Source organism: Podarcis raffonei, chromosome 17 (assembly GCF_027172205.1).
Source record: "Podarcis raffonei isolate rPodRaf1 chromosome 17, rPodRaf1.pri, whole genome shotgun sequence".
NCBI classification, from domain to species: domain Eukaryota; kingdom Metazoa; phylum Chordata; class Lepidosauria; order Squamata; family Lacertidae; genus Podarcis; species Podarcis raffonei.
The window spans coordinates 20,755,614-20,769,433 of record NC_070618.1 but is presented as its reverse complement, the minus strand read 5'-3'; the positions used below and the strand labels follow the sequence as shown (position 1 = coordinate 20,769,433).

Sequence of the window (13,820 nt, the reverse complement as noted above, 5' to 3'; positions counted from 1 at the left end):
TTCCTCTTAAAGGAGGGAGTGTGTTGTGATCGGATCTCTAAGCACCCCACACCTCCCTCTACCATCAAACTCCCAATCTATGTATCGTTCCTGCTACTCAATATGGAGTAGAATTTCATGACACTGTCTTCTACCAAACTGGACAATTGATCCAACTAGCTCAATTCATTTATTCATTCCGCTTACCAGATTATTAAGGCAGCTGCTGTCTACTCTGATGGACACCCATCCCATAACCTCCCATCTTGTACCTGGAGATGCTACTGACTGAAGCTGGTCCATTGTATATGCAAGGCATATTGCTTTATTTCTAAACTGTGGCTTCTATATCTATATCATTTCAGCTTTTCAGCAAACCATAATTTTGAGATATTCTGCTGCTAGAAGGGCCAAAACATACATTAAAGGAACATTGGAAACAGAATCAGGAGGGTTATGCACTGAATTACAACATGTGAAATGGTAACACAATCAAAATGCCACATGTAAACCAATACTGCAACTCAATATTCTGTTGAAAGGAACAATTTAGGACAGGGGGAAATCAAGTTAACTATGATTATTCATTTTGAGGGGTGGTATTTTAGTAATGGAACACTGATTGGAAGGACTCTGTGCGAAGATAACAGGACTATTTTTACGGCTACATTTTCATTTTGGAGGCACAGAAAAATGCTTTTTGACAAAGGAAGGCTTTCATGCTGACTACTTTAGATCAAAATACAAGCTGGTTCAAGTGCAGCCAAAGAGGTTAAGCAGCCAAAATTGATGCTATGCATTCTGGTGTGCTCTGTGTCTGAGGCTATTCGAGAATTCACTGTAGGTACAGCTGGGAAATCTCACAAATACCCTTGTCCAGATCTCAGCTATTAGGGTTATAAAAATATTTTCACATTTCCTGCAGATGGCTAGATTCTTTTCTTTGCTCGTAATTTTAATTCAGAATTCATTACAGACAGCTGTTGGCTCTGATAGAAACTAATTGCTCTTTTACCAGACTCAGCTGTGAGCAGTCAGGCTTCCTTTCCCTTATAGAGTCTATATAAACACAGGCAGGAAAAAATTAACTAAATACATGTGGATAAAATGACTCATTGAGAATACTGATCAAATAATGTTTCAAACCACAGCACAGGTCAAAGAAAATTACAAGACTCACAGGACATGATAAATATCAGGAAATAAGGATCACTGCTAACTAATAGTGATAAGTTATAGAGTGGCATTTCTATTTCAAGAAATACACGCAAGGCTGTATTTTTATAAGTGGTCAGTTTAACAAACTGAAGCATCATCAATCCACCAGGAATATATTCAGCAGAAAGGTATTTACATAGGAAGACTGCACCTACTAGCAGGATCCTTGCACCTAATCCATTCTTTTCCGGGAAAATAGATAGCAGATGTGCAGAGGATCCAAATATTAATGACCACAGAGTGTCTCCCCGAAATGCAAGTAAGCTGCCATCATGCGCAGAAAAAGCAAAGGTTAGCCACTTTTGTTGGGGAACATCAGTACTGTGCTTCAACAATTGGCACAGCCTACCAAGCAAGCACCTCTGCAGTACACTTCCTTACTTGAAAGGATGCTTCAAACCACAGAACAGGTCAAAGAAACAGGAGATATGAAGCAGAACAAGCAGAAGCTGCAAATGATCCTTGCTTGCAGCTCCCTCCAATAGGTAGGAAAGGAAAGGTAAAAAGGTAAAGGACCCCTGCACGGTTAAGTCCAGTCAAAGGCGACTATGGGATTATGATTCTCATCTCTCTTTCAGGCCAAGGGAGCCAGCGTCTGTCCAAAGGAAGCTTTCCGTGTCATGTAGCCAGCAGGACTAAATCGCTTCTGGCACAATGGGACACTGTGACAGAAGCCAGAGAGCACGGAAACGCCATTTACCTTCCCACTGCAGTGGTACCTATTTATCTACTTGTGCTGTTATGTTTTCGAACTGTTAGGTTGGCAGAAGCTGGGACAGAGCAACGGGAGCTCATCCCATCGCAGAGATTCGAACCGCCGACCTTCCAATCAGCAAGCCCAAGAGGCCCAGTGGTTTAGACCACAGTGCCACCTGCTGTGTTGGCGAGTCAGCTCCATAATCTTCCCAGCAACCAAATCCTCACATGCAGGCATCAGTTAGCGCAGCATGTGAGTACACATCTTATCAAAGGGGAGAGACTGTTTTCTAAGTTATTCACTCACTAGCTGCTAATGGGCACCTCATCACAGGAACTATCTGTTGAAGGGCTACTCATGACTACCTCCCTTGCTCATCTTGCCACCAAAGGCTGCCCATTCACTAGGTACAGAGGTGCTCCCTATTTCCCTGTCCTGTGCATCACTAGGAAAGGTCCCTTGCAGGGCTCAGCGGGAAGCCATAATCTGCTCCCTGGTTGCAAACTTCCTGTTCCAGCAGAGTCTTCTGAAAGATGCTTGATGGAGGGGATGCAGTTATGGTGGCAAACTGCACCTATTACTCTGCTCTCTGCCAAGCAGCTTCCAGATGTCAACCAGAACAAAAACGATGGCAAGCACAAATTTCTTTCTGTGTACTGATTTTTAAAGCTACTGTACCACTGGCACTGATCAATCAAATTGTTGAGTGTTTCAGTTGTTTCTTGGCGGACAGTAGGATTAGCAGTTAGGGACCCTCCTTTTCCCAGTTTGCTACTCAGATTGACTGGGGCAAACAGGAGAAGGGTAGGGAAGGATTCAATGTCTCATTACAATGGCAATGGTTCTCGTCCGCATCCCACGGAGTATGTGCTGTTAAATGCCCTGTAACACAGATTCGAACAGCTGACCTTCCGATCCGCAAGCCCAAGAGGCTCTGTGTTTAGACCACAGCGCCACCGGGGTCCCTATTTACCTTTTACCTATTAAATGCCAGTATTCTGCACTGTGCCTGTCTTTGATGTCAGGAAGCTCAGAGCTCTTACAATACTCTCAATGAGAACATGTGAATATTGTAGTGCTAGGTTAACGCCTGGCACCTTCATTATAGACCTTTAGGTGCCAGGCAAAAAACGTTCCTCTTTAACGAGGCCTTTGGCTGATTGACATCCAATGCCCTTTTAAAATGGGGGGGGGGTTGTTTTGGTTTTTATTTTGGTTATGTATTTTGAGTTTTTATATTGTGATTTTATCTTGCGAACCGCCCTAAGACCTGCAGGGATAGGGCACTATACTACTACTACTACTACTACTACTAAAGCTCACAGAATTTTATAGTCTGCCCATCAGTAAATATCCCCTCAAGTAATCAGATATGGTCTGTTTTGATTCAGAACTTGCATTAGCTGTGGTAAAGAGGACAGAGTTTTCAGACCAATACTAAACATCACTCAAGAGATAAGTGCCATTAAGTTCAATGGGACTCGTTTCCTGGTCAGCATGTTTATTTATTTTTAATGCACTTTTACAACTTTTTACACCATACAATATTCATCCTTCTCTCTTATCCTCGGACTTCCCAGTCCATCTCTCCATGGCATTCTAGGTAGTCTTTTGTTGGCTGCATAATCTATTTTTCCACCCATTTTCGTCTCAAATCTTCCTTTATTTAATGTTACCTGCTGCTCATGTGTTCATTCCTACTTGTAAGGTAACTGACTATTATATCCTCTGAGATACTCTTCAAAACACTTCCACTCATCTCTTATCCGTGACTCATCCTTATTTCTTCGTTTCGCAGTCATAGTTACTAATTCTGTGTAGAATTAGAATTTCAAACTGTGATCTAACATCAGGACCTTAGAGGACATGAACAGGCATACTGATGCACACAGTATTTGAAAACAAAGGTGAGAAGACAGCTGTGGAATTAAATGTTGTGGGGGAGGAGGGAGCCCATTAGGCATAATAGAGGAATAATAAAATATCCCATTTTCTAGAAGGAACAAACAAACAAACAAACAAACAAACGTGAAACATTTGGATTTAATGTTGTTGACAGACTATCTATTTATTGAGCATTCATTCTGACTTTTTGGCTGGAGGGTATATGACATTGCATCAAGTAATCACTATTTCTCCATCACTTTCCTTATAGCAAAAAGTTTGATTTTGGGGGTGGTGGGAGGAATGATTTGTAGCTCAAGAGTGCCAAAACCTGGTTTTGCCAGCAAGTGACTGAATCCGACCTGAAAATAGCAAGAGCACCCTAAGGTTTCCATCTCCTCAGAGTATTGCGGAAGAATGATGTCAATCAACATTTGATGATCTCCTTCTACAGGTCAACAATAGAATGTGTCCTTTCATACTGCATCACGGTGTGGTACGCTGGTTTGACATCAACTGATAGGAAGTGTCTACAGAGGGTGGTGAATACAGCACAAGATATTATGGGCTGTCCAGTGAATCCGCTGGATGAAATAGCGGAAGAACATTGCCTCAGGAGAGTGAGGAAAATTCTCAGGGATAATTCATACCTTGGTTGGCACTTTCTTGATCTCCTGCCCTCAGGCAGAAGATATAGAAGCATGATTGGTCACACCAACAGGGTAAAGAACAGCTTCTATCCATGGACTGTTAGGCTGCTGAATGAAAAGATAACAACAGGGCAACTGACTTTCAGGTTTGGTGAGTGTGTGTCAGTAAATGGGGGGAATTAAGACTAAGAGAGCAGATATGGGGTGCTCGTGTAATCTCACTGTATACAAGTTGTACAAGTGACAATAAAGTATTTCAATTCAATTTCAATTTCAATTCTTGTTGTATTTATACCACACCTACAATTAGATCCCTTACAGTTGAGAAATGTCCACAAAGCACCCCAACAAATATTTACAGTCTAAATGATGTGACACATTTAGGGAAAAGGAGCAGGTGGATTTGAAGGGGGGGGGGAAACTCAGCAAAGGGAGATCAGCAATAAAAGCAAAGCAATCCGACCAGGAAGCTTGGAGGGGAGACAAAGACAAGTCTTAGAAGGTTGTTTGAACACAGTGAAGTAGGACAACTATCAGTGGGAAGAGAATTCCAAAGATAAGAAATGATAACAGAGAAAGGACAAGTAGGAGAAACAGCAGAAGTGAGGTGGAACATACCAGAAGAAAAGAGAATACATTATAGTCAAAGAGATGTGAGATAAGAAGGTACAAATTGAATTAAGTGATTTAAAGATGAGAGATAAAAAATTTGAATATAAAATGGAACATGAACAGAAGTCCATAAAGAGCGACATGATCAAAGTGGAAGGAACAGGAAAGTAAACATTCATAATAGAAACACTAGAATGGAGATAAAGGAAGGCCAACCAGAAGAGCGTTACAATAATCACACTGAGAAATAAGAGAGGACGAATTCTTGGTTTTAGGGTCAATCTAGGGAAAGACAGGAACAAACCTCAGACTATTAGAAAGAAGGAAACAGAAATATGAGTGCAGGTGTGAGAAGAGGAAGATAAAACGGAATCTAAAACAGCAGCAACATTGCAACCTTGAGGAGAAGAATGCCATAAAGATTAAGCTAAAAGAAAGAAGAGAGGAGGACATTGGAAACCTCCCTTTCTGGCAGGTACAAATCGTATGTGGGGAGTGAAACAGGCGAGTTCTGCATCTGAAGTATGCTCTTTTTAATAAGTGTATGGGGATGTTAGCTGCACCTTACTTGAATTAGGACCTCAATAAAACATTTAAAACTTCAACCAGGCCTTCGGCTGATTAATGTTTGGCAGCCTTTTAAATGTGTCCACGGGGTTATTGTTTTGCTGTTTTGTTTTAATTATTTACTTGTTTTTTTCCTGTATGTTATTCTGTGCACCTGCCCTGAGATCCTATGATGAAGGGTGATATATGGATCAAATAAATAATGACAACAGCAACAACTTGACATGAGAAGACAATTCACAGTTAATGTTTAGAATGACTTCTGAAGTTTATATCGCACAATACACCCATGTTCAATGTATTTACATGAATGCGCTTACATGTTGTTCATGCACTTAAATATCTCAGATTCCCCACTGTAGATATTACATAAAAACTGGAAAAATGACACCTTCACTTCCATGTTATTTGCCAGGAAACCTGATCAAAGAAATTATCTTTTATTACTCAGTATTTATAGTATTGTGTGTATACTTTCTTGTTCAAACTATGGGATTTGCTGTTTAAAAAAGTAAAGTGAGGCTCTATTTTTGTGTGTTTTAATTACTGTAAACTTTTACATGTAAAGAGGAGTGTCAGGTGAGGAAATGAATAAACTGGCATCAAAATGTGTGTGTAGGGGGGGTAGCAATTTCAGAACCATATGAGGTAATTGTAGGTATGTCATGTTGTAATAATGGAAAGCATCTGTATAAAATGTGAATATCCCATAGCTTGCTGAAATTTATCTTTAGCATATCTCTAGGTGAGAGTGTGTTCCTTAAATCCATAATTCACATTTTTCAAAGCTGCCCAGCTGCCTTCTTTCTGTTACTCATTTTATGGACATTAGCAATGTATCTGAACACTTCATTAAATTACATCTCTCTTCAAGGATTGCCCACTGGTGCTCTGTTGCAGAAACACAGAGGATAAAGGCCTATGTTTCTATACAAAGCTTCTGGGTAACATTACTGAAGCAATTGCTAAGACTTCTGTGAAGTTCTCAAAACAAAACAAAAAGGCTTCCAGGTGCCCTCTGGTGCTATTCGGCTATGATCTGATGAGCACCTGTTTGCCAGCAATAATCCGACTTCAAACACAACCGTGTGCTTTTCCTGCTATCAATAGACCACATGTTACACTCTGTCTATCGCAGATTCATAGAATTAAAGCCTGAATTTCAAACAATAAGTGCTCATTAAAAGGATATTTAATTTTACAAATGAAAGCAGATCAGCATGGAGGCAATGGTTGGACTGTGATATTGCTAAATTGCTCTGGAATAGGCAGAATATTATGCAGAGGTAGAAATGGATAACTAAATGAGGCATTTATAAGTTATTCATTAGAACCAGCTCTGCTGTTTGGCAAATGGGACCAATGGCCATGACATTCCACTTCTAGAAGGTATAAGTAAGTGCCAGCTGGAAAGTTGAATGTTACTGCCATTATGATGATTAAAGCACTATCAGCATATGTAGTGCTCTATGGAATGACAAAAACAGGCTCCTACACCAATGGCCTAACAATCTGGATTCTGTGGTATTCTAAAGTTAAACTAGTGTTGTGATTCTTAGAAACTCAAAGCCTTGAGTATGCATGCATTATTTGTTAGCAGTAAGACCTCTGCCATTTATGGGTACAGCAAAAATTGCTTTGAGATTTTCTCATTTCTTTTTTGCAGGCCCAGCACATCTGAGCTGCCAAGAGAAGATGCATGGATTGCAGGCTAAGGGTTAAAACCGTTTAAATGCAACTGTGCAATTAAAGGCATTGTTTTCATTTTGTTTTCCTGCAGATGAGTGTTAGCTAGTTCCAAGCTGCTTTTGCTTTTGTTCCTAGGAGTTTGGCATGCTGAATCTGGTAGGTCACAATCAAGAGGAAGTTGGTTATGTCTCAAGTCCTGTTGAAATCAATGGGGGAAGACAATCACAACTAACACATCCCATTGATTTAAATAGGGCTTAAGTGCACCTCTTTGGATTGCTGCCATAATATATAATTGGAGTACACAGTCTATAGAAAATTTCAAGGGAATAGATTATGGAGGGCCAATCACAAGCTCTCAGTGGAAACTTAATTGCCTACATCGTCAGTTAAGAAAACAATTCACCCAGTACTTTATCACTGTTGCTTAACAGAACTGTTTATTTTTATCCTCATTTTTTAGCTACACTGTATAAAAGCTTTTTTGGCACTCATGAAAATTACATCCAGTTTTCACTTCAGTTGCAGCTCTTAAATTCATACATGAAAACTTATTTGAGAGATGTTTATGATTATGCTTTTCATAAATCTACCATCAACACCGTTTGCTCAGCTCTGGAAACAAAAACAATAAAGAAGGAAACATGGAGGAGGTCTCCATAAAACAAACTCGTTTCAGTTATTAGGGAAACGAGGAACAAGAGAACAGGTCTTGCACTCATTGTTTTCCTCAGAAGAAAATCTGCTGTGTTTACTGTGACTGACTGAGTCAGTTTGTATGTATGCATTGGACTGCACCCCAAGAAAGAACAAAAGGAAAACTAAAAAGTACAGTGGTCAAATTCTGTGGACTTAAAGGATATTGGGGCAGAAAAAGTGGAGAAAAAAATCCAGGGCTTCCTTTGTCTCCCAGTTGCTGAAGAACAAAGAGTTGGCAAAGAGTTCTTTCCAAATGCTTCAATGCTTAGGTTACTGTGGTGGGTATGCAAATTGCTGCCTGAAGGCATTTCAGGCAATACACACAGCTAATCCAAAATACAGAGACAGCTAAGGCAAGTGCTCTAGCTTCAAAAGCTTTGGACATTGATCTGACACTGTCACACCCTTTTGCTATCCTGTATATATGGAGTATATATGTATATACTGTATATATGGGACATGGGTGGCACTGTGGGTTAAACCACAGAGCCTAGGACTTGTCGATCAGAAGGTCGGCAGTACGAATCCCCGCCACGGGGTGAGCTCTCATTGTTCGGGTCCAGCTCCTGCCAACCTAGCAGTTCGAAAGCACATCAGAGAGCAAGTAGATAAATAGGTACCACTCTGGCGGAAAGGTAAATAGTGTTTCCATGCACTGCTCTGGTTTGCCAGAAGCGGCTTAGTCATGCTGGCTAATAAAGCAAGATGAGAGCCGCAACCCCAGAGTCAGCCACGACTGGACCTAATGGTCATGGGTCCCTTTACTTATATATGGGGTGCTCGGGGATGGGTATAGTACCTCTGGTGGGGGACATTTTGTTCTTTTTCTAGGTTAGTTTGTCTACCTTTGTCCCCACCCTGCACTCAGCTCAGCTCTCATCTGTGGCTCCTAGAAGTTGTCAACATACAACAGTGGACACACACTGGGAACAGCTTCAGCTGGCCGGCTAAACCAGGTGAGGGTAGCCAATTGGTCTCAAACCCTCAGTAAATTAAGAACTTCCCCTGCATGCGAAGACAGGCCCCAGAGGGTTGAGCGGACGAGACCAATAGTTGGCCCACTGGTCAAGAAGGCGGTTTCTGCCCGTGCTGTAGAGGGAAGTGAGGGGTAGGTGGGGCTCACCCACTTGGGAAGGTAGCCCATTCAGGAGAAGGAAAACTCTGATCCTAAACCTCCGCTGCCTTGCGGGATATCTTCGAGAGAAGAAAAGGCTACGGAGCAAATCCTACCGAAATCTGGAGTGGCTTTCCTAAGATATTCCCAGTATCTGATGATGCCAGGGTGGGAGGAAAGGCAGGAACAGAGAAGGAGGTGGGACTTGCAGCTATCATCGTGGAGATGGATGAGACAAGAAAAAGAAGAAGAGTTTGGATTTGATATCCTGCTTTATCACGACCCAAAGGAGTCTCAAAGCGGCTAACATTCTCCTTTCCCTTCCTCCCCCACAACAAACACTCTGTGAGGTGAGTGGGGCTGAGAGACTTCAGGAAAGTGTGACTAACCCAAGGTCACCCAGCAGCTGCTTGTGGAGGAGCGGAGGCGAGAACCCGATTCACCAGATTACGAATCTACCGCTCTTAACCACTACACCACACTGGCTGAGGAAGCTCCCTTCCCACGATCCTTGCCTGCAAATTTCCCCACTCCCAGCAGAGGCCCCCACATTCTGCTAGAACCCTCTCCCAGGTCCTTGGCCAATCTTCCATCTGCATCATCCTGACCTGGCCAGCCCATGACAGCCTCAAGGTTAAAACACACCTGAGGGACTGTCTCCTCTAATGCCATCTTGCCTGGGGCCAAATATCAAAAGGAGATGTCCTTCTCTGTGTCCTACCTCGGGTTACACGAGGTTGACAGCAAGAAGCTATAAGGCTTTCTCAGTATGGTGTGGGTCACTTTGCTCCTTGAAGTGTGAGTGGCCACCTTTCTTGCTGCCTTTTGCTTGTTGGTGAAGACATTTTTTATAATAAAAAAATCCATCAGGCTTTGCCTATTTATTTTATTTAAATGCTATGTTTTATCTGTCTGTGTATCTGCCTGGTATCTTCCTGTGTTGGATTTTTAATGCATTTCTATTGATATGATATTGCAGTTTTAAATCATTGTAAATTGCCTTGAGTAGTGCATAGGAACTGGAAGCACGGGGCAGAAATTTCTGGGGTTTTTTTTATAAATAAACAAATTATCAGCAGATTCTTTCCATTTAGAACTGTTCAAAATTGCTTATCTGATTGCCTCACATTTCAGGTAAAACAAATTAGGGATATAAATTGAAATTACTTGAAGTGTAGAGTATGTAAATAGGTAATAAGAAATTTCCTTTCACAATGAAATCAATGGATTTGCAGGATCACCAGAACAGATGCAGTTTCGTGCTTTTCAGGTATATCTTTTCAACTTGGTGGGTATCCAACCCTTTGAACAATTGGGTTCTTCTACCTTCGGAGATTCAGCTATTGGATTTGTATGTCGAGCAAAATGCTAGCGATCGCAAGGTCCAGGCACACACCATCTTTCCCATAAATGTTCCCAAAGTACCTCAACCCAACCAATAAATATTATCGCATAATAGTATAGCTAGTATGAGGGGAGCCTCTGTGCACTTACGGTGCTGGACTCATGAGAGCTCAAGAACACCCCTGAAACTGGCAACCAGAATTGGGGGAAACATGCAAGTAAACCACACTTGGAGATTTCTATAAGAAGGATTACAAATATAGTTGAGTATATATATGGAAATTCTGCTTGGGTGGATTCTGTATCCATAGTTCTAAGTCAGGGGTCAGCAAACGTTTTCAGCAGGGGGCCGGTCCACTGTCCCTCAGACCTTGTGGGGGCCAGACCATATTTTGAAAAATAAATAAATGAACGAATTCCTATGCCCCACAAATAACCCAGAGATGCATTTTGAAGAAAAGCACACATTCTACTCATGTAAAAACACTAGGCAGACCCCACAAATAACCCAGAGATGCCTTTTATTTAAAAGGACACATTCTTCTCATGTCAAAACACACTGATTCCTGGACCATCCACCTTCCAGATTTAGAAGGCGATTGGGCCGGATCCGGCCCCTGGGCCTTAGTTTGCCTACCCATGTTCTAAGCGCACCTCCCAGGAATGAGTGTGCATATGGCTGCCTACTTGGATTTTATTTTGTACATTTTCCTTCAAACAACTCCCATTTGCATTAACACAATTTTTTTAAGACCCTCCACTAAGATTTCAAAATAGTTCACCATGTAGCATAAGGGGCTATTGCTTGGAAACAACCACCACTGTGTTCTAAAGCTCCTTTTCAGCTTGTGGAGCTAGTTTCATGCTTGTTTAGACCACAACCATCATGTATTCAGTTAATCAGAACTTCCAGAGAATGGGGAAAATGCAAATGAAATGCTATGTACAATGCCAAATTATAAGCCATTGGCTTACGGCATTAACATGTCACTTGCAAGTGTTTGTTACAGTGAAGCCTGCGCTTACCTGCAGTGAACAAGCATTGGCCCAGCATCGGGAGGATTACAGGTTTTGACTCGTCGTAAGAAAGCTAGGAATGGCGTCGGATGTTCTGGAACTCCATGGTCAGGCCAGGCAGTGAACTGGAACTGCCTCACTTCTCTCTTCTCGCTTGATCCATTCTGCCAGAGAAGAATGTTGGTTGGAATGACTGCCCAATGTCACAACAGCGCTCCGGAATAGAGCAAAGGCATATTTGCCACATCACCATGAGTCTTAAATAAAGCTCCATTTAAAGGCAGGATACGATATCATCTGGCAAGCTGAGTCTGTGGCTACTCTAGAACTGTGGCACCTATTTAATAGTGAGCTGTATTGGATTTATCTCCTGCCCACCTAGCAGTTCGAAAGCACGTCAAAGTGCAAGTAGATAAATAGGTACCACTCTGGCGGGAAGGTAAACAGTGTTTCCGTGCTCTGCTCTGGTTTGCCACAAGCGACTTAGTCATGCTGGCCACATGACCTGGAAGCTGTACGCCAGCTCCCTTGGCCAGTAAAGTGAGATGAGTGCCACAACTGGACCTAACGGTCAGGGATCCCTTTACCTTTTTATTGGATTTATCACAGTAATGAACTTCTCAGTGATGGTGCTGGAAAGGGCAGACACAGCACTGTTATTCACTACTACTGCAGAGAAGCAGTATGGGAGCTATTGTGTAGCCAGCCCAACATTGAGAATGCATGACTCAAGCCAGAGGTTTTCAACCTTTTTGAGTCCACGACCCCCCTGGCCAACTACATTCTTTCTGCGGCACCCCTGTGGGGCTCAGGAGTCCAGTTATGTCACCCCTTGCCTGCAGAGCTGGCAGCCTCTCACCCTTTTTCAAACACCTTCAGTTGTGCAGTGTTCCCTCAGCTTCCTCTCCTCTCCTCTCTCCTTGGGAGTCCTCTGGGCAGCCGCTGCTGCCACCCCTGGTCTCATCTGGGGCCTGGGACTTCTCTGTCCATTCCCAAGAGCAAGGGCTGGACTCCCTCGCCTGCTTGCTTATTTACTCTGAGGCTGCCTCAGCTACTGGCAGCCTGCACCCGCTGGCCAGCTCCAGAGGCCCCATTTGCCTGCTGAGTTTGTAGCCAGGGCTACTGCCATGAACACCTGTGCAAGCCTTTAGGAGGCAGAGACATGAGAGGGCATCAGAGGAGGGAGGGAAGAAAAGAGGAACAGAAGCCAATGTTGCCCACGGCACCCCTGACCATCATTCAAGGCACCCCAGGGTGCCACGGCACACTAGTTGAAAACCACTGACTTTAAAACTAAAGGAACTGGCTGTAAATTAGAAAACAAATATTCAAATAATTTAAAGCTTAACGTAGAAAGGAAGAGGAACTGTTTACTACGGCCATGGAGGGAAGAAAGACAATGTGTAAAAGATTTCAGAGTTCTGATATGGGTTGAATGTCAATAAATGTTTTATAGTTGTAAAGATGTTTGATAATGGCTAGGAATTTTATGGCCCCCCCTCCCCCAGCACTCTGCAGGCTTTGGATAGGAAACTGGGTGAGCATTTAATTCTAGGGAATCTTGCTGTTGCAAGGAACTAGACAGGGGTCAGCAAACATTTTCAGCAGGGGGCCAGTTCACTGTCCCTCAGACCTTGTGGGGGGCTGGACTATATATTTTTTTTGGGGGGGATGAACGAATTCCTACACCCCACAAATAACCCAGAGATGCATTTTAAATAAAAGGACACATTCTACTCATGTAAAAACACCAAGCAAGCCCCACAAATAACCCAGAGATACATTTTAAATAAAAGGACACATTCTAGTCATGTAAAAACACGCTGATTCCTGGACCGTCCACAGGCCAGATTTAGAAGGCGATTGGGCCGGATCCGGTCCCCGGGCCTTAGTTTGCCTACCCATAAACTACTGTATGGCCCCATGTAATCCAGTTATATTGTTATAAACAATCATGATCCTTTCTCTCCACCAAAAAATATCTGATGCATACAGAATGAAGAATTACCTTGTAAAGTGCAAATGTTCTAACACAGTACGTTGCCAATTCTACAGTGTCCAACAAGGTCACCTGGATCAGTCCATATGTTTCGGTTCCTCTGCTCGGCCAATACTGATCACATTTCACCTGCAAAAAGCATTTTAGGCAGAAATATATTCACATTTTAAGTAGCACGAATCACGTTGCTCACAGCTGAAAACTAATGGAAACAGGCTGACAAGAATATTACTATGTTGGGATAGGAGACACCTCCACAGCATGTGGTCTAGTTGCTGTGGAAATGATCCAGATCATCCAGAAGGACGGCGAGATGATGGTGCACTTGGGGAACACAATATAAACAAGCTT

General features: G+C 42.5%; 1 protein-coding gene across 42 annotated transcripts in view; it reads right to left on the bottom strand.

Annotated features, from left to right (window-relative positions):
• PTPRD (protein tyrosine phosphatase receptor type D) overlaps window positions 1-13,820 on the bottom strand; it is a 1,152,007-nt gene that overhangs the window by 36,189 nt on the left and 1,101,998 nt on the right. For all 42 annotated transcript variants that reach the window (XM_053371570.1, XM_053371569.1, XM_053371568.1 and 39 more), the window contains 2 exons: window positions 13,479-13,598; window positions 11,480-11,634 (listed from right to left, as the gene is read on the bottom strand). In XM_053371570.1, coding sequence (XP_053227545.1) covers window positions 11,480-11,634; window positions 13,479-13,598 — 275 coding nt within the window. The remainder of the gene's footprint in view (window positions 1-11,479; window positions 11,635-13,478; window positions 13,599-13,820) is intronic.